At 43.9% G+C, this 25,637-nt stretch overlaps 1 protein-coding gene across 6 annotated transcripts in view; it reads left to right on the top strand.

Annotated features, from left to right (window-relative positions):
• The window catches only part of UIMC1 (ubiquitin interaction motif containing 1), a 252,931-nt gene that overhangs the window by 58,855 nt on the left and 168,439 nt on the right, over positions 1–25,637 (top strand). For all 6 annotated transcript variants that reach the window (XR_012242873.1, XR_012242872.1, XM_073620479.1 and 3 more), the window contains exon 5: positions 5,895–6,947. Coding sequence is in view for 4 of the 6 variants with exons in the window: in XM_073620479.1 (XP_073476580.1) it covers positions 5,895–6,947 (1,053 nt within the window). In the remaining 2 variants the exon portion in view is untranslated. The remainder of the gene's footprint in view (positions 1–5,894; positions 6,948–25,637) is intronic.

Raw genomic sequence — 25,637 nt, 5'->3', positions numbered from 1 at the left:
GAGACATTACTTTTACAAAAGCAGGGACATTATTGGGTATTGTTAAATCATCTGCCCTGATCCCTCGCTCTGTATTAAAAAAATAATAATGCTAATAACTAATTAAAAGAATGTTCTTTCCCTGGTTTTCTTACCTTTAGTGTAGGTAGTTTCCTTGAAGGTTGCTGAAGAACAGCACTGTATATTTAGCTGCATGGGGATCACCCTTCCTGTAATCCCTATATTACTTACATATGCTATTATTTTGACAGTCAGTAGATTTTTAAAGCAGAACTCCAGGCAGTGCTAAAAAGTTATATTTTTATATATATATATATATATATATATATATATATATATATATATATATAGCTGATAAGAAATATACTGCTTATTTTTCTAGCGGATGATTAAACAGAAAATATAACTTGCCTTATGCCCTGTACACATGGTCGGACATTCAGACGTCAAAATCCGTCTGATTTTTTTCCGACGGATTTTGAGCCAAACTTGTCTTGCATACACACAGTCGCATAAAGTAGTTGGAAAATCCGATCGTTCTGAACGTGGTGACGTAAAACATGTACTTCGGGACTATAAACGGGGCAGTAGTCAATAGCTTTCGTCTCTTAATTTATTCTGAGCATGCGTGGCACTTCCACACACGATTGGAATTTCCGACAACACAATCCGATCGCACTTTTTCCGTTGGAAAATCTGAAAAATGGGCCTTTTCTCTCCAGCACCAGAATGTAAACACTCCTATATCGTCATCTACAACGCAGTGGCCTCTGCCACCTAACCTATTGTAACCAAAAAAAAAAAATAAATAAACACACTCACAGTGGTACCTACTTTCCTTTTTTTTTTTTTTTTTTTTTTTTTCCCTATAGTGGTGTCTTCCTGCAAAATGTACACTTTAGATGCAGAATTTTTTTACAACGCTGCATGCACAGTAACTTACCATAGACTTAAATAGGGTCTTAGAATTCTACACCGAGGGTATAAGTAACTTGGGAAGCTGCTGCCATCAGAAGAAGGTAAATAGGCACCTTGGTGGAGGGAGAGGGTTTAGCTTTAGAATAGATTAGTGGGTTTACTTGGGTACTGGAGACTTTTTAATCCCAATGTGAACCTGTCCTTTAAAGCTGGATTCATACTGTTATTTCTTCAGCTGATGAAGCAGTTTATGTCTTGGTGCCTTTAAAGTGATTGTAAAGCCTTGTGTTTTTTTTTTTTTTTTTTTTTTTAATAATAAACATGTTATACTTACCTCCTCTGTGCAGTGGATTTGCACAGAGCAGCCCAGATCCTCCTCTTCACTGTCCCTGGCCCCTCCTTCCTGTCGAGTACCCCCACAGCAAGCAGCTTGCTATGAGGACACCCGAGCCACACCGTGTGCCCATTCAGACATGGAGCTGCGGTTTCCCCCCCTCTCCTGATTGGGTAACTGACTTTGACAGCAGCAGGAGCCAATGGCATCGCTGCTGTCTCAGCCAATCAGGAGGGAGAGTCCCGGATGGCCGAGGGACTTGTGTACATCGCTGGTCTTCTGTGTGCAGCAACCCCCCCCCCCCCTCAGCTTTTTATCTTAATGCATAGCATGCATTAGGATAAAAAAACTTCTGCCTTTTTTGCACCTGGTGATCCAGCAAGTATGTCTGTTTTTTAAAAGAACAAGCTCTCTTGCAGGTGTGGCAGTTACAGGAATGAGACAAACCATTTACCAGTGACAGGGGTGCTTACAATGATCAGTTTCATTTATTTATGTAAAACCTTTATTTTAAAAGAAAAAAGTGGTTTGCTCTAATTGGTTATAAAGTATTAGCTGGGATTTGACTTCAGTTTGCTAGTGAATGCAAATCTGCTAGTACATAGCTAGTAGTAGTCCAAAGGTGCCCCTGTGCTCCTTCATCCAGAGTGGAGGTACGCTAATACAGGAGGTGTGCTACTGGCCAGATCACCAGGTGAAAACTGAGGGGGGGAAAGCTGCCAGTTTAATGCAGACTTTCCTGCCTTTTAAAACATCTGCCAATTGATCCACACAAGGAGCCTAGCTAATTACATGAGTAGTTCCACCATGAATAGTTAGATGCAAAGGCTGCGGGGACAAGTGGTATAAGAAACTGCAGTGATTTCACAAGTATTAGCTGGTTGCCACCTTCTAACTCCCTGCACTTTAGAAAGGCAAATACATCACTTATTTACACTTTACATAATTTATTTTTACATGTTATTATATTTTTTACATATGCTATTTATGTCTAATTATGCAAGCTTTGTTTCTAAAGAGGAAGTATCTCCCCTGGTTTGTTTGTACCTATAGGTAAGCCTATAATAAGGCTTACCTATAGGTACTGTAAATTTCTCTTGAAGTTGCACCGTTTATGAGATATTTACTGTATACTGCGCTGATTACATCATCAGCGCTTGCGCTCTGAAGGAATGGCCACTGGTGCCGTTTCTTCAGGGCCCTGTGCTGTGACCTGGTGGCTCCTGCGCGCATGCGCGGATGTGACGTCAACGCGGCTCTGGCCAGTTGCAGCGCCAGAGCCTGCGAACTCAGAAGAAACACTGGTGATGTGTCAGCCGGATCAGCGGTGTGCAGGCACTGCTGAGAGGGCTTTGTTCTAAGGTGAGTATTTCATATTTTTTTGGGGGGGAGGTTACAACCTCTTTGAATTAAGGCCAAATTTAAACTTTCTGGGCACATTATATAATAAACCATTTGTTTACTAATGGGTGACATAAAAATGATGGTAAGACAGCTGATCCAATGTTATTGTGCTTTGCAAGGCTCAGGTGGTCTTTTTTTTTTTTTTTTTTTTTACATATGCATCTGTATTTGGAACTGAAGTGCTCAGATTGTTACACTGCATAGTGTTAGACAGTTAAAAAAAAATTTCCAGGAAGGCATATCTGTTATTCACATTTATAACAAATGAGTAGACAAATGGGAACAGTATTTCATGCTCATAAATTACACCTAATGGAAAACTGAACTGACATTATGAGTATAAAGTTTGAATAATTTTTTTTCTGAATCTGTATTCATTGGTTTTAGTTGATGCCTGATACATACAGTTTAGATGCAATTGCTGTCTATAGAGAAGATAGGTGTCAAAGTGTTAGTTATCCCCATCACAATGGCCACCTATAGTGCATTAATAAATGGATATTATTTATTTATTTTTTATTAGGAGGTACCTTTTTTTAAAAAAAAAAATAGCTTGCCCCACTTCCTGTCCCAACCGCCTAGGTGAGCAACGTAATTAGGCTGTCCCATTGATTCCTGGGATATATAAGCATCATCGATCCCAGAAGTCTGAACAATGTGATCGGAAGGATTTGCTATGGCAATTTGTATACAATCGGGTTCCTACGCTATGTGCTTATTGGGCATGCACAAGAATCAGATGTGCATGCTGGGTAGCCAAATGCACACATTTCAGGAAGTAAGTGGCACCGGGTTCAGCTGCCCTTACTTAGCACACAAACGCGAAAACACTGCACTCCATAAGGATAATGCGAGTGTTTTTATTATTATTGTTTTTAAATTATGTGATGAGACTGAAGCTCCTTTTTAATAAGCCACAGGACTCGCCTATGTCAGAAAAGCATTTGGCTGGTGCTGTGCAGTCAGTATCTGCTATACAGAGCTATTTTTTATGGTGGCACATACATACTGCCTTTTGTTTTTATACAATTCTGACATAGAAAAAAGTGGGTCCAACATGTACTGGAATACAAATCCCTTTAACAGCTAATCTCAAAGGGTTTTGAAGTTTTTAACTCAAACGTTCTTCTTGTTTGATGAACATACTTATTTTGCTGCTGTCCTCATATTTTCTTGCAATGGCTGCTCTCCTATTGTACCTTTTTGTATAGGAAATCTTTGTGTGGTGATCCCCTACAGCCAGTAGGTTGTGTGACTTGGGAGAGAGGGCGAGTAACAGAACAGCTCTCAGGAGCTGCATTTCAGTCGTAAATCTGTAAATTGGCCTGTGGGTCTTAAGGCGGTTATAGACGGTTTGGGTCTTGGCTGTTTTTGCAGGGACCAGACGGGATTCGAACCATGCATGGGCAAGCTGATGTACCAAGTTGATTGATCGATCAATTTTGGTACAACCAGCTTGTCAGATTTTTACTTTCGATCATTGCCAGCGGCTATAGCTGCTAGCAATAATCACTGTGTTCTCCTGGCAGGGAGGGCTCGGTGCACCTACCTGAAAAACACAGTAGCTCTGTGGGAGGGTCTCCTCCATCAACACTGACTCTGTTGATGGGGGGGGGATTGAGTGATTTTCTTTCCTGCAACCACAGGAAAATTGCTCCATTTATGGCTGGCTTTAGTTTTTCCAAACCTGTAGTAAAATGATGGATGTGGACATGACAAAAGCCATAAAATTGTGTTTACTATCAGGACCTATCATTCAGTGAAAAGTATCAAAGTGTTTTTATAGGACCAATGATGTTTGCAAATTTTGTTTCTAAGACCCCTTTCACATTGGAGGCGTTTTTCAGGCGCTTTAGTGCTAAAAATAACGTCTGTAAAGTGCCTGAAAAATGCCTCATCTGCAATCCCAGTGTGAAATCCCGAGTGCTGGCACACACTGCGCTGGCAGGATATCAAAAAAAGTCCTGCCAGCAGCTTCTTTGAGGCGCTTTAGCAGCGTATACACTGCTCCTAAAGAGCCCCTTGGGCAGTGCCCCCAAAGCGCAGCGGCGCTTTGCGGACGCTTTTAACCCTTTATACGCCTGCCAGTGTGGGTTAAAAGCGCCCTGCTAGCGGGCCAAAAGCGCCTCTAAAATGATGGTAAAGCACCTGCTAAAACTAGCGGCGCTTTACCGCCGATGCCCCCCGCGCTGTCAGTGTGAAAGGGCTCTAAAGTTGTAAAAGATATACTATTAGCTCACCCAATACAGAACTGGGTAGTCTCTTGCTTTACAGACCATATTGTTGGTGAAAAGATTCTGTTTTGAATGTTGTTTTTTTTTTTCATTCTTCTTTTTTTTTTTTTTCTAGTTTACATTTTTGGTTTAATTGGGAGCTATAACAACAACATTTTTTTCATCCAGAAGCACATTAGTTGGATTGAAAATCCTGTCTAAGGGCCCTTTCACACTGGGGCGGGGGCGGCGTCGGCGGTAAAGCGCCGTTATTGTAAGCAGCGCTTTACCGTTGGTATTTGGCCGCTAGCGGGGCGGTTTTAACCCCTGCTAGCGGCCGAGAAAGGGTTAATAACCACCGCAAAGGGCCTCTGCAGAGTCGCTTTGCCGGCGGTATAGCCACGCTGTCCCATTGATTTCAATATGCGGTATACACTCCGCTCCTTCACTGCTCCAAAGATGCTGCTAGCAGGACTTTTTTTCCCGTCCTGCTAGCGCACCGCTCCAGTGTGAAAGCCCCGAGGGCAGCAGCGGCACTGTTGGGTCGGTTTGCAGGCGCTATTATTAGCTCAATAGCGCCTGCAAACCGCTCCAGTGTGAAAGGGCCATAGATGGCCATAAAGCTGGCCATAGATGGTTTAAATCTCGGCTGGTTCAGCAGGAACTGGCTGAGATTCGAACCATGTATAGGCAGGCTGAGCGTACCCAAGTTAGTCGCTCGACGTGGGTACAACCAGCCTGTCTGATTTTTACATGTGATTATTGCCAGTGGCTGTTAAAGCCACTAGCAATAATCACTGTGTTCTCCTGGTGGGGACCTGCCCCCCCCCCCCCCCCCCCAACTGGGAGAATGGGAGAAGACAATAGCTTTGCAGGAGGGATTCCTTCCATGTCGGTGAGGGAATTAAGCGATTTTCGGTTGCAGGTTAGAAAATTGCTCCGTCTATGGCCGACTTGAAAGTTCATATGTGTGTAATAATGACATTTTTGATCAGCTATCAATAAACTGTCTACATTTTTTTCAGAGTTGTAAAAGTCCTAATAGGTCACCAATTGTCACAGTTCATGATTTAAGAAAGGAGGCATCTTCTGGTGAAGACGACATGGCTTTAGATGAACCGGATAATGAACATTTGTCACAGCATTCTCAGATTTTAGGTCAAGACTCTCCACAAAACCCCAAGGTGCTTTTGAAACGTTTAAGTCAAGACATAGTGGAAAGTACCAGCGTTATTTTGTCTCCAAACTGCAAAGATCCTTTACCATGCACAGAAAGCTGCAAAGCATCTTCTTTGTCTCCAAGTAGAATTGACTGTGCCTACATGTCACCTTCTACAGCTCCTTTAAGTCCAGTTTTTCCTGTAAAGTCTCCATATGCACGTAAAATGTTACGCTGTAGATTATTTCAGGACAGAAGCCCAAGTGCTGTAAAGTTACCAGATGAAACAGAGGGTCACTCTTTACATTGTTCCGAAGGTACACAGTTGGATTCCTCTTCATTGATATCTGCTTCAAATAAGTCGGAACTCACAGAAGGTACAAGCTCATTGCAAAGTGCCAGTGTTTGTTTGCAGGGGTCAGGCATTGGAAATACCTCAGTGAATAATAAGGATGCTTTTTCTAAGCATCCCTGTCAAAGTTCTGCCAAAAAACAACAAAATGACAGTACTGTCCATTACTACTGGGGTATACCTTTCTGTCCAAATGGTGTGGATCCTAATGCATATACCCAAGTCATACTTTGTCAACTGGAGGTGTATGAGAAAAGTTTAAAAAAATCTCAGCTACAGCTCTTAAAGAAAACTGAATATGGTGAACCTATTGATCTAGCTGCTTCATCAGAAAGCAGTGACCATACAAAAGACAACCAGGGCAGCCTCAGCCAGGAAGATACGGAGGAGATTATAGAAGGTGGTGACAAGCAGAAGCCACAACAGAGTGAGATGGAACCTTCGGAAGAGACTGATAGTTCTGACATACAGCCTGGTCCAAGCAAGCGGTCAAAGGCTTCTTGTAGTCATTTTCAGGAAGATGACCATTCCTGTCAATCTGAAGGACAAGTGAAAAGTCAGTCACATGTAAGTATTTTATTTACTATTTTTAAAGTGGTATTAAACCCAAAATATAATATATTGCAGCTTACAAGTAGAAGTGTACCGAAACCAAAAATTCAGGTTGTACCTGGCTGAAAACCGAAAATGACAGTTTTAAAAAAATATATTTTTATATATAATTGTATTTTATTCAACTTTTAAATAATATCTTGAATTTAAATGAATATGAATTTTATTGTTGGCCATTATCGGCACCTTTTAACGCAAGAAAAGCTCAAGAAAATGGCCATTAAATTTATTTTCTGTAGCAACATGAAGGGAAAATGAAGGCTTCGTTGGTCGAATTTCGAAATAGTTTTGAAACCATTGGATCACACAATGCACAAAATTTCACACAGGGTCACCAGGTGAAAATAAAAGAATCTCTGAAAAAGAAAGCTAATGCATCACATCACGTCTAAAAATTGGTAAGCTGCAATATAATGTTTGCTTTTGGGTTTAATACTGCTTTAGGAATGTATGTGTACAGAAAATATTTGCCTAATTTTGTTTTTATTTACTCTTTCAATGATGTTAAAGACTATAAAGTCACATAGATGGATACAATGGATATGCAATATATGTTTCTATCACTATATTTGCTAGTCCACTTTTTTTTAAGATGCCATCATTGAATGCTTAAAGAGGTTGTAAACCTCGGGGCGGGGGGCCTGCAAAACAAAGGCATAATGAGCTAGTATGCATAGGCAGCAGCGCATATACTGAATATCTCCTAAACTGTGCAGGTTTAGGAGATATTCAAGGTACCTACAGGTAAGCCTTGTTACAGGCTTACCTGTAGATAAAAGTGGTGTAACAGTTTACAACCACTTTAAATGATATTAGGTTCTGATTACGCTTTACATATCACAGGTCTCTCTCAGAAATGTACACTTTTTTTCTTTAATCCTTATTTTTATAGAAATGAAAACATTGCCTTTGGCTAGTTGGAGTGTTCCCAATGGTAGTTAAAGGGCTCAGACTCTGCAGGGGAATTTTTCACAAGACCTTTAGTTTGAGGCACATAATAATGTATAGATAAAATGTATGATATCCCTTTACGTGATAGCTGCATTTGATATTCACTCTCTCTAGATTTATTCTTTCGCATTTATAAAACCCAACAATGTATTGGCCCAGGTACTTTCTTCTTGCATTATTTCTCTGCATAGCTTCTCGATTTCTTATGTGCTGACAGCCCTGCATGTAACATTTGTGATTTTAGCATCCACATTTCCAGTAAAGCCATATTAAAGGCTATGTTCACCTTTTTTTTTTCTCTCTCTAAATTCCAGCCTCCCTATGTACCAATATAGCAGCATTAACGTACTTGGCAGCTCTTGTTTGTTGTGTAAAAGGTTGTTTACAGAGGTAATCAACCCCCGTGTCGATCACTTGCAGTCTGTTGGCATACTAGTGACAGCAGCAGAATAGCGACTCTGCAGTCAAGTGTGTGACCTCCACTGTGTTCAGGAAAAGCGGACCCTCGTTTCAACAGGAAGGATAGGTTTAGTGAGAGGAACTAAGTTTACCTTTGTTCGCTTTTTTTTTTTCTAAATTCCAGCTCCCCTATGTACCAATCTAGCATTAATGTACTTAATTTACAATAATAAAACAGCTTTTCATTAATGCTACACAGGCTTAACTCACTCTCTTCATAGCTGTTTAACCACTTGCCGCCTGCCATATAGCAATATGACATCGTCAAAGCTGTTCTGTTATCCTGACCGGACGTCATATGACGTGATCAGGATAACAAGCCGGCATGCAGCGCGGCGATCGGAGGTGCTGTGTGTCAGTCTGACACACCGCATCTCTGATCGTGGTATGGAGCCTCTGACGGATTGGTCACAGCTGATCATTGCGTGAACCAGGAAGTGCCGGTAAACGGCTTTTCTCGGTTCGCGCTAACAGGGAGAGCCGATCTGCAGCTCTTCCTGTCAGAGGGGGGTCTACACTGATAATCAGCACATTGATTATCAGTGCAGCCCCCTTCAGAGGTGCCCATCAGCTGCCAGCCTGTGCCCCATAAAGAACACCTGTCAGTGCCCAACAATGTGCCCATCAAAATGCCAATGAGTGCCCATCAAAGTGCCAATCAGTTCCCCATCAATAATTCCTGTCAGTAGCTCCTCATCAGTGCCACCTATCCAGTTTCACCTATCAGTGCCCATCAGTGCCACCTATTAGTGCCCATCCGTGCCGCCTATCAGTGTCCATCAGTTTTTTTTTTTGTTTTTTTTTTTTTTTTAATTTCGGTCTTTTTTTAGTTTGTTTAGCAAAAAATAGAAACCGCAGTGGTGATCAAATAACACCAAAAGAAAGCTCTATTTGTGGGAAGAAAATTATAAAAATGTAGTTTAGGTACAGTGTTGCATGACAATTGTCCTGGGCAGGAAGGGGGGAAAGTGCCTGGTATTGAAGTGGTTAAACACACTGCTCGATTACTTCTGCCTTACTTCCTGGTCAGACTTTAGGTTATGACACAGGAAGAAGTTGACCAGCTGAGGGTTGATGATGCGGGGTGTGTGCTAATGAGATCAGCTGATCAACTCCTTCCTGTGTCATAACCTAAAGTCTGACCAGGAAGTAAGGCAGAAGTAATCGAACAGTGTGTTAAAACTGCTATAAAGAGAGTAAGGTAAGCCTGTGTAGCATTATTAAAAAGCTGTTTTATTTTTGCAAAATAAATACATTAATGCTGTATTGGTACATAGGGGAGCTGGAATTTAGAAAAAAAAAGGAACAAAGGTGAACTTAGCCTTTTAAGTTCCTCTCGCTAAACCTATCCTTCCTTTTGAAATGAGGGTCTGCTTTTCCTAAACACAGTGGAGGTCACACACTTGACTGCAGAGTCACTATTCTGCTGCTGTCGCTAGTATGCCAACAGACTGCAAGTGATCGACACGGGGGTTGATTACGTCTGCAATCAACCTTTTACATAAACAATAGCTACCTCCACATGTTTTAATGGAAACATGCACCGTTCACAGTATCTGCCGTAGCAGTGTTCATTTTGGCATCTAAAATGCCGTTTTAGTTGTATATAAGTCTTCTGAATTGTTTGTCGTATTTTAGTCGACTAAATTTGTTAAATTGTAATGCATTATTTAAAGTATAACTAAGGGCAAATCTTTTTTTTTTTTTTTAGTTTTGAATAGAGTGGAGAAGGATTCAAACACCTGTCCATTTTTATTGCTGTCTGTGCCTCCGTTGAGATTCACCCTCTCTATTTGTCCAGTTTGCCATTAAGGATGAGCTCAGGCATGTTCGCAAACAGCACATGCAGAGCCCGCCAGGAAGTCGGCACTGGGCACTAATCACAAGCAGTGAGACATTTCCCGATCTCTGCAGCCGCGCATCGGGACAATGTCTCACTGCTTGTGATTAGCGCTCCGCAGTGCCGACTTCCTGGCAGGCTCTGCACATACTTTTTAAGAAAACGCCTGAGCTCATCCTTATTTACCATTACCATTGAAAATCTCAAATTTTGGGTTATCCCCAGAAGAGTAATAGAGGGAAAACCTTCCAATCGGGACACTAGTTCTAGTGACCCGAGAGTACCCAAAGAATTCCCTTAATTTTCAGGGATTTCCGCTAACTTCTTGTTTGGCTATGGGACAGGAATTGAAGTGCAATCTCCACAATGGGACACAGATGACGAAAATAAATCTCACAGGGGTTATAAACCTCCCTTACTCTATCCAAAATGAGAAAGAAAGTTATGCTTATAGTTCTGCTGTAAGCATTTCTCTAGAATTTCCAAACTTATATACTCTTGGAGTAAAAATCTAATAACCTGTAGTGGGGGTGAGGAAGTAAATGGGAGTGAGGGAGTGCCCAGGGCAGAGAACTGGACGGTCTGGGGAGGCTGTTATTTTACACAGTGCTAAGCACTACTGCTGGGAGGGGAAAAACTCACCACGTGGTTTACAGGGCTTTGTTGCAGAACTCCCAGGCAGCAGCCAGGCAGAAAGAGGGAGCCCGCGTCTCTCAGCCAATACAGCTTGTCAGGTGCTGAGGTTTTAACAAACAGGCGAAGCTCTGTGGAAAACGGAAGGTCAGGTGTGTAAAAGTCCCTCCCTCGCATTTTCGTTCTGTTTTTCGTCTGGTGATGAAAATTGGAATTGATTTTCATCATAATTATTCTAGTTTAGTTTCTTATTGTACATCACGGGACACAGAGCCATAGTAGTTACCATGTGGGTTATAGGCCACCTTCAGGTGATGGACACTGGCACGCCCTAAATTAAAAAGTGCACTCCCTATATAACCCCTCCCACTGGTGGGAGTACCTCAGTTTTTTCGCCAGTGTCGAAGGAGTTGGTTACAAGTGAATGTGCTGTGCTGAGCTCCACTGGAGCAATCTTTGCTGGGGCTAGCCATGCAGCCGGATCCATTCAAAGTGTCTTTTTGGCCAAATTGAATGATACCCGGGCCTCGTATCTGAAGAAACGAGGTCTTGCCTGTAGTGCTTCGCTTTTTAGAGAGCTGGACCCCGGGATCCAGTACTTTTTGGTATTAAGGCCATAAAGTTTTACTGGCGGTGGTGCTATTACAGGTCCAGGATTGTGGGTTTCCTCGAGGATCCCCAGCTCCTGAAGGTTTAACGGAACCCACCGTTAAGGGTCAAGATTGGGTCTGTAGGGTTACCAGAGAAAACCCTGCGGTGGGAAAGGTAAGTGGAGTTTTTCTGAAAAATTTTCAAAATTTTTTTTATGAATGTCTTCTTTAATTTAGTAAATGTTGTCATGCCTATGTGTCACCACTGGGGGCTGTATAGAGCACTTACGTCTCATGCTTCTCAGAGAGCCCACGATGTGTTTAGGAAACAGCAATTTTCTCTTCCTTCGGCCGGCAGCAGACCTCCGGTAAGTCTGGGGGGGTTTTTGCCTCCCCACCAAACGCTCCCCTGTTTCTTCAGGGAAAGAGCGCTCAACAAAAAAAAGAGCGCGAATGGCACACCGTTTGGCGGCTTCCAGGACCCCCCTCCACCATTTCTCTCTGATACCATAGGATCGGAGCCCGCGCGGGAAAAGCTTTCTTTTGAAAGGAGAGAGGAAGGGCAGTGGGGGCGGGGTTTAGCACGGTGTTGGCGTCTTCCAACGCTCAGCGCGGAGAATGTGTGTTTTAATGGCACCATTGTTGCTGTTGCAAGCTGCGAAGCGACACAAGAGCGAAGGTATATATGTGATTTGGTGAAACAGGCATTCCTTTGACACATTTATTACTGCATCAGGCTGAGCATTAATAGCAGCAGCAGAGCTGAATTATTGCTCAAGCAATGCATGCATTCCTTTTGGTAGTACCTCTGCTTTGTGCATCGGGCTATGGTCGAAAGGGAGGTTAAAATCACCTCAAAAAAGGGCTCTAGAAAGACTATAGTCACTAGGGAGCCTAGACCTATCTCAAAACAAAAAAAGATGGCATCCTCCCCTGAGAGTAATATGGCTGATCAGAATGAGCCATCAGGAGGGGCAAGTGTTGCAGCTGCTTTTAACATTACAGCCCCTGTATATATGACTAAGCAGGTTTTTTTCTCCAACCATTCTAAGTTTGGAGCAAAAGATTGATGCTTTAATCGCATTCCAGAGTGGGACTAAGCCTAACAGGTCCCCGTCCATTTCTCAGGACCCTTATGCTGAGGAACAAGGGGCGAGAGATGACAAATTTCTCTCAAGGGACCAGGAAGAGGCTGATGTCCGAAGAACGTAATATGAAAGGATCAGGTTGGCAGGAAATGTGATTGGTACAGTCTCTCACTGAATTGGTTCGCTCCACATTTTTATTGCCAATAAGCGCACTCAATCGATGGTTTGGGTTCACTAAAGCGTCCTCAATCTGCTCATGCTTTTTCCTATCCATTCATGGCTAAAAAAGCTTATGTATTCTGAGTGGGAGCACCCAGATAAACAATTTTCCCCTCCTAAAAAGTTTTCAATACTTTATCCTATGGAGGAAGAGTTCTAGAAGAAATGGGGATTTCCAGCAGTTGACTCTGCTATATCCTCTGTACCTGACTTGTCCAGTAGACAATGCTCATATGCTAAAGGATCCAACAGATAAGAAGTTGGAATTCCTTTTTGAAAGCTATATTGCGCTGGCAGCGATCAGAGTATCTCAGTCCTTAAAGGACCAGTTTATGGAGGTACTCAAGATTATTCCTGATCAGCAGGCCCAAGTTTTGGCCGGGATATCAGAAGTGTTGTGTTTTACAGTAGACGCTACGAAAGATTCTATTCTCCAGGCTTCACGGCTCATGCTAGGGCTGGTACATGTGTGTAGAATCCTATGGTTAAAAAATTGGTCAGCCAAAGCACCATGCAAAAGCTCTTGGCCAGTTTCCCATTTTATGGTGAACGGTTATTTGGAGACAATCTGGATAGGTATATCCAAAGAATTTCTAATGGGAAAAAGTTCACTTTTTACCAGTTAAAAAGAAGTTTAAGCGTTTTTTCTTTTAAAAACGTGCTTCTTCTCCGGTGCCAGGGGCATCAGCCTCCAGGCAGTCATGACGTCCTCCACCGTCAGGTTCAAGAGGTAGACCTCAGGGTCAGTCCCAGGACCAAAAGAGGACCTGGGGGAGGAAACCCACAAAACAGAATACTATAGCCTCTTTATGTAGGGGCACCCCCGCTCGCTTCAAGGGTCTGGAAGGAACAATGTCAAGACAGATGGGTGGCTTCCTCAATTTATCTAGGTTACAAACTAGAATTCCGAGGGTTCCCGTCTCCTCGTTTTCTCAGATCAAACGTTCCCAGAGATCCAGTGAAAAAGAAGTCTTTCTTTCTTTATCGTACATCACGGGACACAGAGCACCATAATACTGACTATCTGGGTTATATGCTACCTTTAGGTGATTGGACACTGGCAACCAATAGTAATAAGGTTCCTCCCATATAACCCCTCCCATATAGGAAGTACCTTTAGTTTTTTGCCAGTGTCTTGAAGGTGATGGTCACGGCTGTGGAAGCTCTTCTTCAAATTCTTCAATAATGTCCCAGTGAGGATGTTATAATCGGATCCATTCGGATGGCAAATTAAAGCTAAAGTGGATGGTACCCGAGCCTTGGTTCAAGAACAAGGTTTTGCCTGTAATGTGTCCTTTATGGCGCTGGACCCTTGTTATATGGTATTCCTGGTCTATCATCTGCCCAAGGGAACCAGTAGGGTGCTTTACAGGTCCAAGGGTGTGGACTCCAAGAAAAAGGGGGACCCGATCCTTGAAGGTCCTTAGTGGCGCTACCCGCGGTGATGGGGGAAGATTGGGCCTGTTACAGGCCCTGCAGCGAAGATCGGTGAGTGCTCCCTCTGGAGGCCTAAACTATATTACTGTGTTGCTTTAATATGTATGCGTTTGCCAAAAAATTTTCGGTGCCTCATGTTCCCTCTGTATGGCGGGTGTCTCCCACATTGTGGCGCGGATATCGGGCGTGCGCAGGAGCGTGTGCGTGTGTCAGGGGCCATGCCCGCAGCTGCGTGCACTACAGTGTGCGCGGGGGGGGTCGCCGTGTGCATCGCGGCGTGGCTGGGTGTGCGCGGCAATGTTCCCCGCGGGCGTGCGCACGAGCAGTAAGATGCCGGGCATGCGTCACGTGGTGGCGCGCGCATATGAGGGAAGTCAGCGTCCGCGTGTGTCATTGCTGCTTGTCAGTAGGTTCACAGAGCCAGGACTGGTGCAGTGGGACACAGAGGTCGGGGCACGTGAGTTGGGCATTTGCAACACGTTGAAGGTTTAGGCCGGGAGAGTTGATATGCGCTAGGCTCGGCTATATAGCACAACAGAGAGTGTATATATATATATATATATATATATATATTTTTTTTTCCTCAAATCCTGTAAGCAATGTCTTCTAGAAAACGAGGTTCAGGGAGCAGGGCTAGTCCAGGGGTTAAAGGGACTCCTTCAAAAACAGGAGATCAACCTCAGGCTACTGCAGTATCTATCTCCCCTGAAAGACCCGTGGCATTTGGCCTGGCTGAGCCGTTGCATTTGTCAGGCGTTGTGGCCACTACCAATATCCCTGCATCGGCTTATGTTACTAAGGATGATTTGGCATCAGCCCTAGCTGGCCTTGAGGGCAAGATAGCGGGTATGATTGCCTCAGTAACACAGGGAGGGAAGAAACGTCATAGATCTCCCTCTCCTGAGCCTGCTCCCAGTGGAGAATCACTAGAGCACCAGGACTCTTAGCCAGTTGGGTCCTTGTGATTTGGATCCAGAATGGGCAGAGGATTTGGAGGAGGTGGCCGCAAAGGATAGGGAAGAGGCAGAGGCTAAGGAGTCCTCGGCTGGGGATTCAGGTTCCGAGGAACCAATGTCGGCCTCCCAATCCCAAAAATTATTCATCCAGTCTTTGGCTGAAATGGTGAGAGCAGGATTTAAGTTAACCCCAGTACAGGGACCGGGACTTTCCTGTTCTACGTTGGGATCCTTACGGCCTCAGCAGGGGTCCCAGGCATTTCCTGTGCATCCATTATTGGAGCAGCTGATTTACGCAGACTGGGAGCACCCGGACAGGATATATTTGCCTCCAAAGAGGTTTTCCTTTTTATACCCTATGGAGGAGAAATTCAGGAAAAGGTGGGATACGCCTTTGGTTGATGCTGCCATTTCATCAGTGAATAAAAGCATTAACCTGTCCAGTGGATAATGCCCAAGGGTTTAAAGATCCAGTGGATAAAAAGCTGGAATCTTTACTAAAAGCCCTCTTGCGGTGGCTGGGTCAGCAGTACAACCGGCAGTTGCAGCTATCGGTATTTGTCAGTCCTTGAAGGACCGTTTTAAAAGATTGGTCAGGAATGTACCTGTTCAGGAGGAGTTATCTGACGAATTGTCAGAACTTCCTCGCGCTTTGTTTTGCGGTAGATGCATTAAAGGACTTGATTCAGCAGATGTCTGGTTTTGCGCTACTCTCAATCCATATGCGCAGGGTCTTGTGGCTAAAGAACTGGTCAGCCGAGATGCCATGCAAAAGGCTACTCGTGGCTTTTCCTTTTCATGGTGAGCGTCTGTTTGGGGAAGATCTGGATAAATATATCCAAAAGATCTCAGGAGGTAAGAGCTCCTTGCTTCCAGTTAGCCTCCCTGGCGGTATTCCCGAGTGTGGCTCGGGGTTAAAATTCAGTACCATTAGCGGTAACCCCGAGCCACACTCGGGATCGCATTGCAGGATCCTGGGGCGGCTTTACTTACCTTGTCCCCGGGATCCTGCAATGTCACCCGCAGTGTCCGAGGGCTCCGTCCTCCTTCGAAGCCTCTCCGTGCCAGGCTCCGTTCCCTGCGAGCGGCGCGACGCACGGGGGCGGAGCCTGGCGGCAAATTAAAAAAAAAGTAAAAATCATAACACATACAGTTACTGTAATCTTACAGATTACAGTACTGTATGAAATGATTTCACATCCCTTTTGTCCCCAGTGCTTTGTCCCATGCCCTGCATGCAGTTTTACATGATATACACTGTTCTTTCTGCCTGGAAACTGGAGATTGTCCATAGCAACGAAAAAGTGTCCCTTTACGTCAAAAGTGGCTTTAGACCAGCTAGAAAACAGCGATAGTAAATTAGAACACTTGCAGAATTGAGCGATAGTGAATTGTGGGGAAATTTATTTTATTACTATTTTTTTTTTTTTTTTTAATTATTTATTTTTATTTATTATATTATAATTTATGTTTTTGTGTTTCAAACTTTATCATACCCGGGATATCTACTAGACTCTGGTTTGGACAGATTTAAGTGTGTTATTGTTAAGATTTACAGACCTACAATATAAAACGCCAAATTTCCATGCAAAATAATTGTACCGCTTTCAGCACCTAAAATCCGAAATAATCATACCGCCAGGGAGGTTAAAAGAAGGAATAAGCAGCCTTTCTTTAAGATTCCCAACGCTCCTGGGCCAGGCGCCTCTTCTCCCAAGAAGTATTGACGGCCTCAACAGCCTATCTTTAAAAAACATCAGGGTCAAAAAAGACCTTGGACCCAGAAGCCAGCCAAAACCAATTCAAAGTCCTCCTTGTGAAGGGACGCCCCACTTTTTCAAGTGGGGGGCAGGCTGCGGCGGTTCGCAGACGCTTGGGGGAAATTGGTTCATTGGTTCAGGACAGGTGGGTCATTTCTACAGTAACACAAGGTTACAAAATAGAGTTCCGGGATTTTCCTCTGAATCGGTTTCTGGTATCCAGAGTCCCATCGGACCCAGTAAAAAGGAAAAGCCTTTTCCTTGCTTTAAAGCAGCTAGAAAGGCAAAAGGTAATTCTCGAGGTTCCGCACAAAGAAAGATTCAAGGGATTCTATTCAAACCTATTTACCGTGCCCAAACCAAATGGGGAGGTAAGGCCCATTCTGGACCTCAAATCCCTAAATTCCTTCCTAACCGTTCGAACCTTCCGGATGGAGTCGGTTCGTTCAGTAATCGCATAATTGAGAAGAGAGGATTTTTTAGCATCCATAGACTTCAAGGATGCGTACCTACATGTGCCAATTTTCGGTCCGCATCAAAGGTTACCGCGCTTCGCAGTAGAGGGGTGTCATTTCCAGTTTGTGGCACTTCCGTTCGGTCTAGCCACGGCCCCTCGAGTCTTCACAAAAGTTTTAGCTCCAGTATTGGCTTTTCTAAGGTCCCAAAAGATCTCGGTGGTAGGATATATGGAGGACCTTCTGTTGAAGGACCAGTCTTACTCCACCCTAGTGGAAAACGTTTCTACTACCGTTCGTTTCCTAAAGTTCCTAGGCTCGATCCTGAATTCGGACAAGTCAGCCCTTCGGCCAAGTCAGGTCTTGACATATCTAGGCCTAATCCTAGATACAACCCAGGAAAGGGTGATTTTACCCCCTTAAGGGTCAGGTCCATAGTGGAGCTGGTCCGAGAAGTCAAAAGGGTAGAAACGCCTTCTATTCGGCTGTGCGTGAGGCTGCTGGGCAAGATGGTGGCGGCTTTCAGCGCAGTTCCTTACGCACAGTTTCACTCCAGGTTGTTCCAAAGGACTATCCTGGGAGCTTGGAACAAGTCTGTTTTAACCTTAGATCATCCCATGTCAAAAGCCAACAACTTGAGGGGCGGAAAATCCTTTCCGCCTGTGACCTGGAGGGTGGTGACTACGGACGCCAGCCGTCTCGGCTGGGGGGCAGTCCTGGAAGAAGACTCAGTACAAGGAGTATGGTCCCAAGCAGAGAAGACCTTGCCAATCAACCTGCTGGAGATCCGGGTGGCTCGTTTGGCTCTCCTATTCTGGACGTCCAGATTGCGGGGGTTTCCGGTCAGAGTCCAGTCCGACAACTCCACGGTGGTGGCATACATCAACCACCAAGGGGGCACCCGGAGCTGGGCAGCCCAAAAAGAAGTAAATCACATTTTGATTTGGGCAGAAAGGTACGTGCCGTTTCTGTCGGCAGTCTTTATCCCAGGTGTGGACAATTGGCGGGCGGACTATTTAAGTCGTCAGCAATTGTTACCGGGGGAATGGTCCCTTCACCCCGAGGTTTTCCATCAAATCTGCCAGAGTTGGGAGATGCCAGAGGTGGATCTTCTGGCCTCCAGGTTCAACGCCAAGGTGGACAGCTTTTTATCCAGGACCGGGGATCCACTTGCTGTAGGGACAAACGCGTTGGTGATTCCCTAGAATCGGTTTTCCCTAATTTACGCCTTTCCTCCGATCCAGATGCTGCTGCGCCTGTTACGCAGGATACAGGAGGAGCAGAAGACAGTAATTCTAGTGGCCCCAGGATGGCCCAGGAGATCCTGGTACTCAGAGATTGTGAGGATGGCGGTGGAGGACCCCTGGTGCCTCCCATACCGTCCAGACCTGCTGTCTCAAGGTCCCATATACCATCCTTCTTTACGGTCGCTGAATTTGATGGTATGGCTATTGAGACCAGAGTGCTGAAAGACCGTGGTATCAGAGGATCTGTTCTGTCTACTCTGATAAATGCTAGAAAGCCAGTTTCTAGAAGTATTTACCATAGGGTCTGGAAATCATACATTTCCTGGTGTGAGAGGAGTAGATGGTACCCTCGCAAGTATTCGATTGGAAGGGTCCTTGCCTTTCTTCAGACAGGAATTGATTTAAACCTATCACCAGGGACCATTAAGGGACAAATTTTGGCCTTATCGTTTTTTTTCCAGAGACCAATCGCATCTTATTCTTTGGTACGAACCTTCGTCAAGGGAATGCTGCACTTAAGGCCGCCGGTTAAGCCGCCTTTATGCCCCTGGGATTTGAACTTAGTGCTATCAGCGCTACAGAGTCAACCCTTTGAACCTATTAGACAGATTCCTTTGATCCTATTAACTAGGAAATTGGTCTTTTTGGTAGCCATAACCTTGGCTAGAAGGGTGTCAGAATTGGCCGCCCTTTCTTGTAAAGAACCTTTTCTATTTGTACATCAAGACAAGATGGTAATGCGACCCTGCCAAGATTTCTTACCTAAGGTGGTTTCTGATTTTCACTTAAATCAGGATATCATTTTACCATCCTACTTTCCCAACCCTGGGTCTAAGAAGGAAAGGTCGCTTCACGCACTAGATGTGGTGAGGGCAGTCAAAGTTTACTTAGAGATGTCAGCCCCTTTTCGAAGGACTGATTCTTATCATTCTGCCAAAGGGTTCTAAAAGGGGACAGGCAGCAACTAGTTCAACTATCTCTAGGTGGATTCGCCAGATCATTATCCAGGCTTATGAGTTAAAACACAGGGTTCCACCTCGATATCTCAAAGCTCACTCTACTAGAGGAGTTCGTACATCATGGGCAGTCCTCCAACAAGTGTCTATGGCTCAGTTTTGCAAAGCGGCCGCCTGGTCTTCGGTTCATACATTAACCAGATTTTATCAACTGAATGTTAGATCTCAAAGGGAGACTGTTTTTGGCCACAGCGTGCTGCAAGCAGCTTTATAGGTCTGGGCCTGAGAAAGGGAGTCTAGGAATACTTTGTTCCCTCCCCTCAAATGCATTGCTTTAGGACATCCCAGATAGTCAGTATTATGGTGCTCTGTGTCCCGTGATGTACGATAAAGAAAAATGGATTTTTAAAACGGCTTACCTGTAAAATCCTTTTCTTGGAGTACATCACGGGACACAGAGGTCCCTCCCCTCTTTTCTGGAATCTTTATTGCTTGCTACAAAACTAAAGGTACTCCCTGTATGGGAGGGGTTATATGGGAGGAACCTTCTTACTATTGGTTGCCAGTGTCCAATCACCTAAAGGTAGCATATAACCCAGATAGTCAGTATTATGGTGCTCTGTGTCCCGTGATGTACTCCAAGAAAAGGATTTTACAGGTAAGCCGTTTTAAAAATCCATTTTTCTAGCTTTGGATCATCTCTTGTATCAAAGAGTGATATCGGTGGGCCCCTAGGAAGAGGATTAGGGTTTTTTTTTTTTTTTAATTTATAATTTTTATTATCAAAAGTTTACTTACAAAACATTGCCAATTGGGCATACCCTGGCTTGATTTTATATACAAGAGGTTACTGAACTTGTAACATATTGTTAATTGGTTGAAATAACATAACAATAAAAAAAAAGAGAGAAAAAAAACAGTTGCATATAAAGATAGGGTGTGAGCCCCTATCTTGACCATGTATTTTAGAACTAGGGATCCAAGTCTGTTAATAGTTGAGGGATAACATGTAAATAGATAAGATTTAGAAGGTACTGTGTAAGTTCTTCGTGAGGATTGAAGGGTTAGGTAGGGTTAGTCCTGGTAGAGCAACTTAATCAGGGGGAATAAGTGGTTTGTCCGAGTTGTAAAGGTAGTGGTTGGGCAATAGTCCAATTTTTATTAGTATTTAGGGGTTGAACCGGTTTGCGTGTTTTAGAACAGGGGAGCACTTCTCTGGTCGGCGATCTATTTTTCCCAGGAGATGTAAAAAATAACTGTTTTTGAATACCGTTCTTTTCACATGGAATTAATCCGATCAGTAGTCTCCATCCTACAAGGGGAAGAACTTCTGGCGTCAATTGACATTAAGGATGCCTTTCTCCATGTACCAATTTTCCCTGCTCACCAGAAATTTCTACGCTTCAAGGTAGAAAATCTTCATTTCCAGTTTGTAGCTCTGCCTTCGGTCTAGCTACTGCACCTCGAGTGTTTACAAAGATCCTGGCTCCTCTTTTAACCAGGTTAGGGGCTCAAGGTATAACGATACTAGCCTACTTAGAAGATCTACTCTTGATAGATCAATCGGTAGCCTGCTTAAAACCAATGTTTGGTCACCACAGTCAGCTACCTGGAATACCTAGGTTGGATTCTCAACCTAGAAAAATCCTCCTCAAAACCATCAAAGAGATTGCAGTACTTGGGGCTTGCAGTACTTGATCATAGATACAGCTCAGAAGAGGGTGTTTTTGCCCTAGGAAAGGATCAGTTCCATAAGGGAACTGATTCAGTTGATCAAAACAAAGAAGAATCCTTCTATTCCAATTTGCATGAAATTGTTGGGAAAGATGGTGGCTTCTTTCAAGGTCGTTTCCTTATGCGCAGTTTCATTCAAGACTGCTGCAAAACAGTATCCTGTCAACTTGGAACAAGAAGGTCCAAGCTCTGGACTTCCCAATGCGTTTATCCCCCAATGTGCCTCAGAGCCTTAATTGGTGGTTGATATCCAAGAATCTTCAAAAAGGAAAATCCTTTCTACCAGTTACCTGGAAGGTGGTAACAACAGATGCCAGCTGTCTGGGCTGGGGAGCAGTCCTGGAAGAAGCGTCTGTCCAAGGGAAATGGTCCAAATCAGAGATGACCTTGCACATCAATATTCTAAAGATTCGGACAGTACGCCTGGCCCTGGAGGCCTGGACGCTCAGACTATGGAATTGTCCTATCAGGATCCAATCTGACAATGCCACAGCTGTGGCCTTTATCAATCACCAAGGGGACACGAGAAGTCATGCAGCCCAGAGAGAGGTGAATCATATTCTATCTTGGGAAACAACATTCCTTGCCTATCAGCAATTTTTCATTCCAGGGATAGGGAATTGGCAGGCGGACTACTTGAGTCGCCAACAATTATTCCTGGGAGAATGGTCCCTTTACCTCGACATCTTTCCATCAATATGTCAAAAATGGGGAGTTCCGGACATGGATCTGTTTGCGTCCAGGTTCAACAACAAGATCGACAACTTTGTGTCAAAGCCAAAGGGATCCATTGGCATACCGAACAGATGCCTTGGCTTTTCCGTGGGATCAGTTTTTCACTGATCTATGCGTTCCCTCCTGTTCTGCTGCTTCCGCGTCTTCTCGCAGGATCAAGCAAGAAGGGAAGGAGGTGATTCTTGTGGCCCAGGAGATCTTGGTTTGCTGAGATCGTAAAATGGCAATAGGGGACCCTTGGACCCCACCTCTATGGCCAGACCTTCTCTCGCAAGGTCCGGTATTCCATCCTACCTTACAAACGCTAAATTTAGCGGTTTTGGCTATTGAGACCCACATTCTAAAAGATCGTGGGCTGTTAGCTTCAGTAGTTTCTACTTGGTTAATGCTAGGAAGCCGGCCTCCGGAGTCATATACTATAGAATCTGGAAGACATATGTCTCCTGTTGTGAATCCAGGGGTTGGCACCCCAGGAAATGTCATAGGTAGGATCCTTGAATTCCTACAGATAGGATTAGAAATGAAGCTGGCCTTGAGTACTATCAAGGCCAGATACCGGCTTTATCTGTGTTTTTTTTCAACAACCACTTACTTCACACTCTCTGGTTCATAACTTTATTCAGGGGGTAACGTGGATTAATCCTCCAGTCAGGTCACCCCTGAACCCTTGGAACTTAAATTTAGTCTTGTCGGCTTTACAGAAGCAGCCTTTTGAACCAATACGAGATATTCCCTTGGTCCCCTTGACAAGGAAAAATAATTTTCTTGGTTGCCCTATCTTCTGCAGGAAGAGTATCAGAGTTGGCTGCTTTTTCTTGTAAAAAGCCATATTGGTTTCTTCATAAGAATGAGGTTGTATTGCGGCCTCATCCTGAATTCCTACCAAAGGTAGTATCGTTTCTTTTTTAATTTAAACCAGGATATTGTTCTGCCTTAATTTTTTCCAGAACCTCGTTCTGTGGAAGAAATATCACTACATTCTCTTGATGTGGTGAGCAGTCAAAGTCTATTGAAAGTGACTGCTCAGATTCATAAAGAACACAGTACCTACAGTGAAATATGGTGGAAGTTCAATGATGTTTTGGGGTTGTGTGCAAGGCATCATCAAATCTGAGGATTACCAAAGGATTTTGGGTCGCACTGTAGAGCCCAGTGTCAGAAAGCTGGGTTTGCGTCCGAGATCTTGGGTCTTCCAGCAGGACAATGACCCCAAACATACGTCAAAAAGCACCCAGAAATGGATGGCAACAAAGCGCTGGAGAGTTCTAAAGTGGCCAGCAATGAGTCCAGATCTAAATCCCATTGAACACCTGTGGAGAGATCTTAAAATTGCTGTTTGGAAAAGGCGCCCTTCCAGTAAGAGAGACCTGGAGCAGTTTGCAAAGGAAGAGTGGTCCAAAATTCCGGGTGACAGGTGTAAGAAGCTTATTGATGGTTATAGGAAGCGACTGATTTCAGTTATTTTTTCCAAAGGGTGTGCAACCAAATATTAGGTTAAGGGTGCCAAGAATTTTGACCAGCCCATTTTTGGAGTTTTGTGTGACATTATGTCCAATTTGCTTTTTTTCCTACCTTTTTTTTGTTTTGTTCCAATACACACAAAGGGAATAAACGTGTATAGCAAAACGTGTTACTGTAATACTTTTCTGTGAAAAATACTTGATTTTCTGGAAAAATGTCTGGGGTGCCAACAATTTCGGCCATGACTGTGTGTGTGTATGTGTATATGTATATATACACATACATATATTTTTTTTTATTAAATATATTTTATAACAGAAATTAAGTAGAAAAGAAAATGTTTCCAAAATTTTCGATATTTTTGGTTTATATAAAAACCCAGTGGTGATCAAATAACACCAAAAGAAAGCTCTATTTGTGTGAAAAAAAATTCTATAAATTTCATTCGTGTACAGTGTTACATGACTGCGCAATTGCCAGGTAAAATAGCACTGTGCTGAATAGCAAAAAATGGTTTGGTCATGAACAAAATAAACCTTCCGGTGGTAATGAAAGAAAAGGAAAACCGTACAAGCAAAATATTTACAGAAAAAGTATAAGGCTGCATTCACGTTTTAACTCCGATTTTGCCAGGTCACCAATGTAAAAAGCAGAAAAAGTCCTATAATCTGCCCCAAAGAAGCTCATGTTCTTTTTTGAGCTTAAGGCATTTTTCAGGCGTTTTACTTCAGGTGACAATACATACCCAGACGATCCAGCGTTGTCCCACTGAGATCCTCTTCATTTGCCACTCGGTCCAGTGCCACCATGTTGCTTGTGACATCATCGAGGGGCCTGCTGGCTCTTCCAGGTTCAGCCAGAACGCCTCCCGATGATGCGGGCTAGGCACACCCCTTATTGCTTTCTGAATGCATGGGGGGTGGTCGCACACTATCAACAAAAAAAAAAAGTAAATGGAAAAAATAAGGTCTTAAGTGGTCTGACACAAGTCGGTCCTTTGGTCCAACTTTGATCCTACTTCAGCCCACTGAAAATCATCGAAGTCGGATCAAAGACGGATCAACGTCTTAACTGATACGACTTTGGCTTTCGACTTCTCTGAGGATCTTGAAGGGGAACTCCACGCCAATTAAAAAAAAAAAACTGCATGGTGTTCCCCCTCCAAGACCATAACATGCCATTAGGTCTGGTATGGATTTTAAGGGGAACCCCCACGCCAAAAAAACGGCGTGCCCCCCCCCCCCAATCCATACCAGACCCTTATGCGAGCACACACCCCGGCAGGTCAGGAAAGGGGGTGGGGCCGACGCGAGTGAGCGCCCCTCCCCTCCTAAACCATTCCAGGCCACATGCCCTCAACATGGGGGTTTGGGTGCTTTGGGGCAGGTTTTTGACAAAGTAATTTATTAAATCTGCTCCGGGGTCTCTTCTGATTTTCTGCTCCCCTCTCCAGCTCTTCTCCCTCCTGAGATGTCTTCTTCCCTCTCCGGTTCTTCTCCTATCTGCCCGGTTTTCTCCTTCTTCAGCCGGGTCTCCTCTCTGCGTCTTCTCCCTCTGTTGTTCCTCCAATCTTCTCTTGACACTCTCTCCTGCTCTAATGCTAGGTCTGCGGTGTGCTATTACTTATATAGGCATGAGGCGGGGCCACCGCCCCATCATGCCCCTTGTGATGTCACCGTCTGGGGCATGCCTATCTAAGTAATGGCTCACTAGCATTAGAGCGGGAGAGGGCGTCGAGAAGATCGGAGGAAGGATGAAATGTGCGTTCTTTTTTTCCCACAAATAGAGCTTTCTTTTGATGGTTTTTGATCATCTCTGTGGTTTTTATTTTTTGCGCTATAAACGGAAAAAGACCGAAAATTTTGAAAAAAATTATATTCTTACTTTTTGTTATAAAAAAATCCAATAAACTCAATTATAGTCATACATTGGGACAAAATGTATTCGGCCACATGTCTTTGGTAAAAAAAAATGTCAATAAGCGTATATCTATTGGTTTGCGCAAAAGTTATAGCGTCTACAAACTAGGGTACATTTTCTGGAATTTACACAGCTTTTAGTTTCTGACTGCCTATCTCATTTCTTGAGGTGCTAAAATGGCAGGGCAGTACAAAACCCCCCCAT

Source organism: Aquarana catesbeiana, linkage group LG03 (assembly GCF_042186555.1).
Source record: "Aquarana catesbeiana isolate 2022-GZ linkage group LG03, ASM4218655v1, whole genome shotgun sequence".
In the NCBI taxonomy this organism is placed as follows: Eukaryota; Metazoa; Chordata; class Amphibia; order Anura; family Ranidae; genus Aquarana; species Aquarana catesbeiana.
Note: the sequence above shows the minus strand (reverse complement) of the source record. Positions and strands in the feature narration are given on the sequence as shown.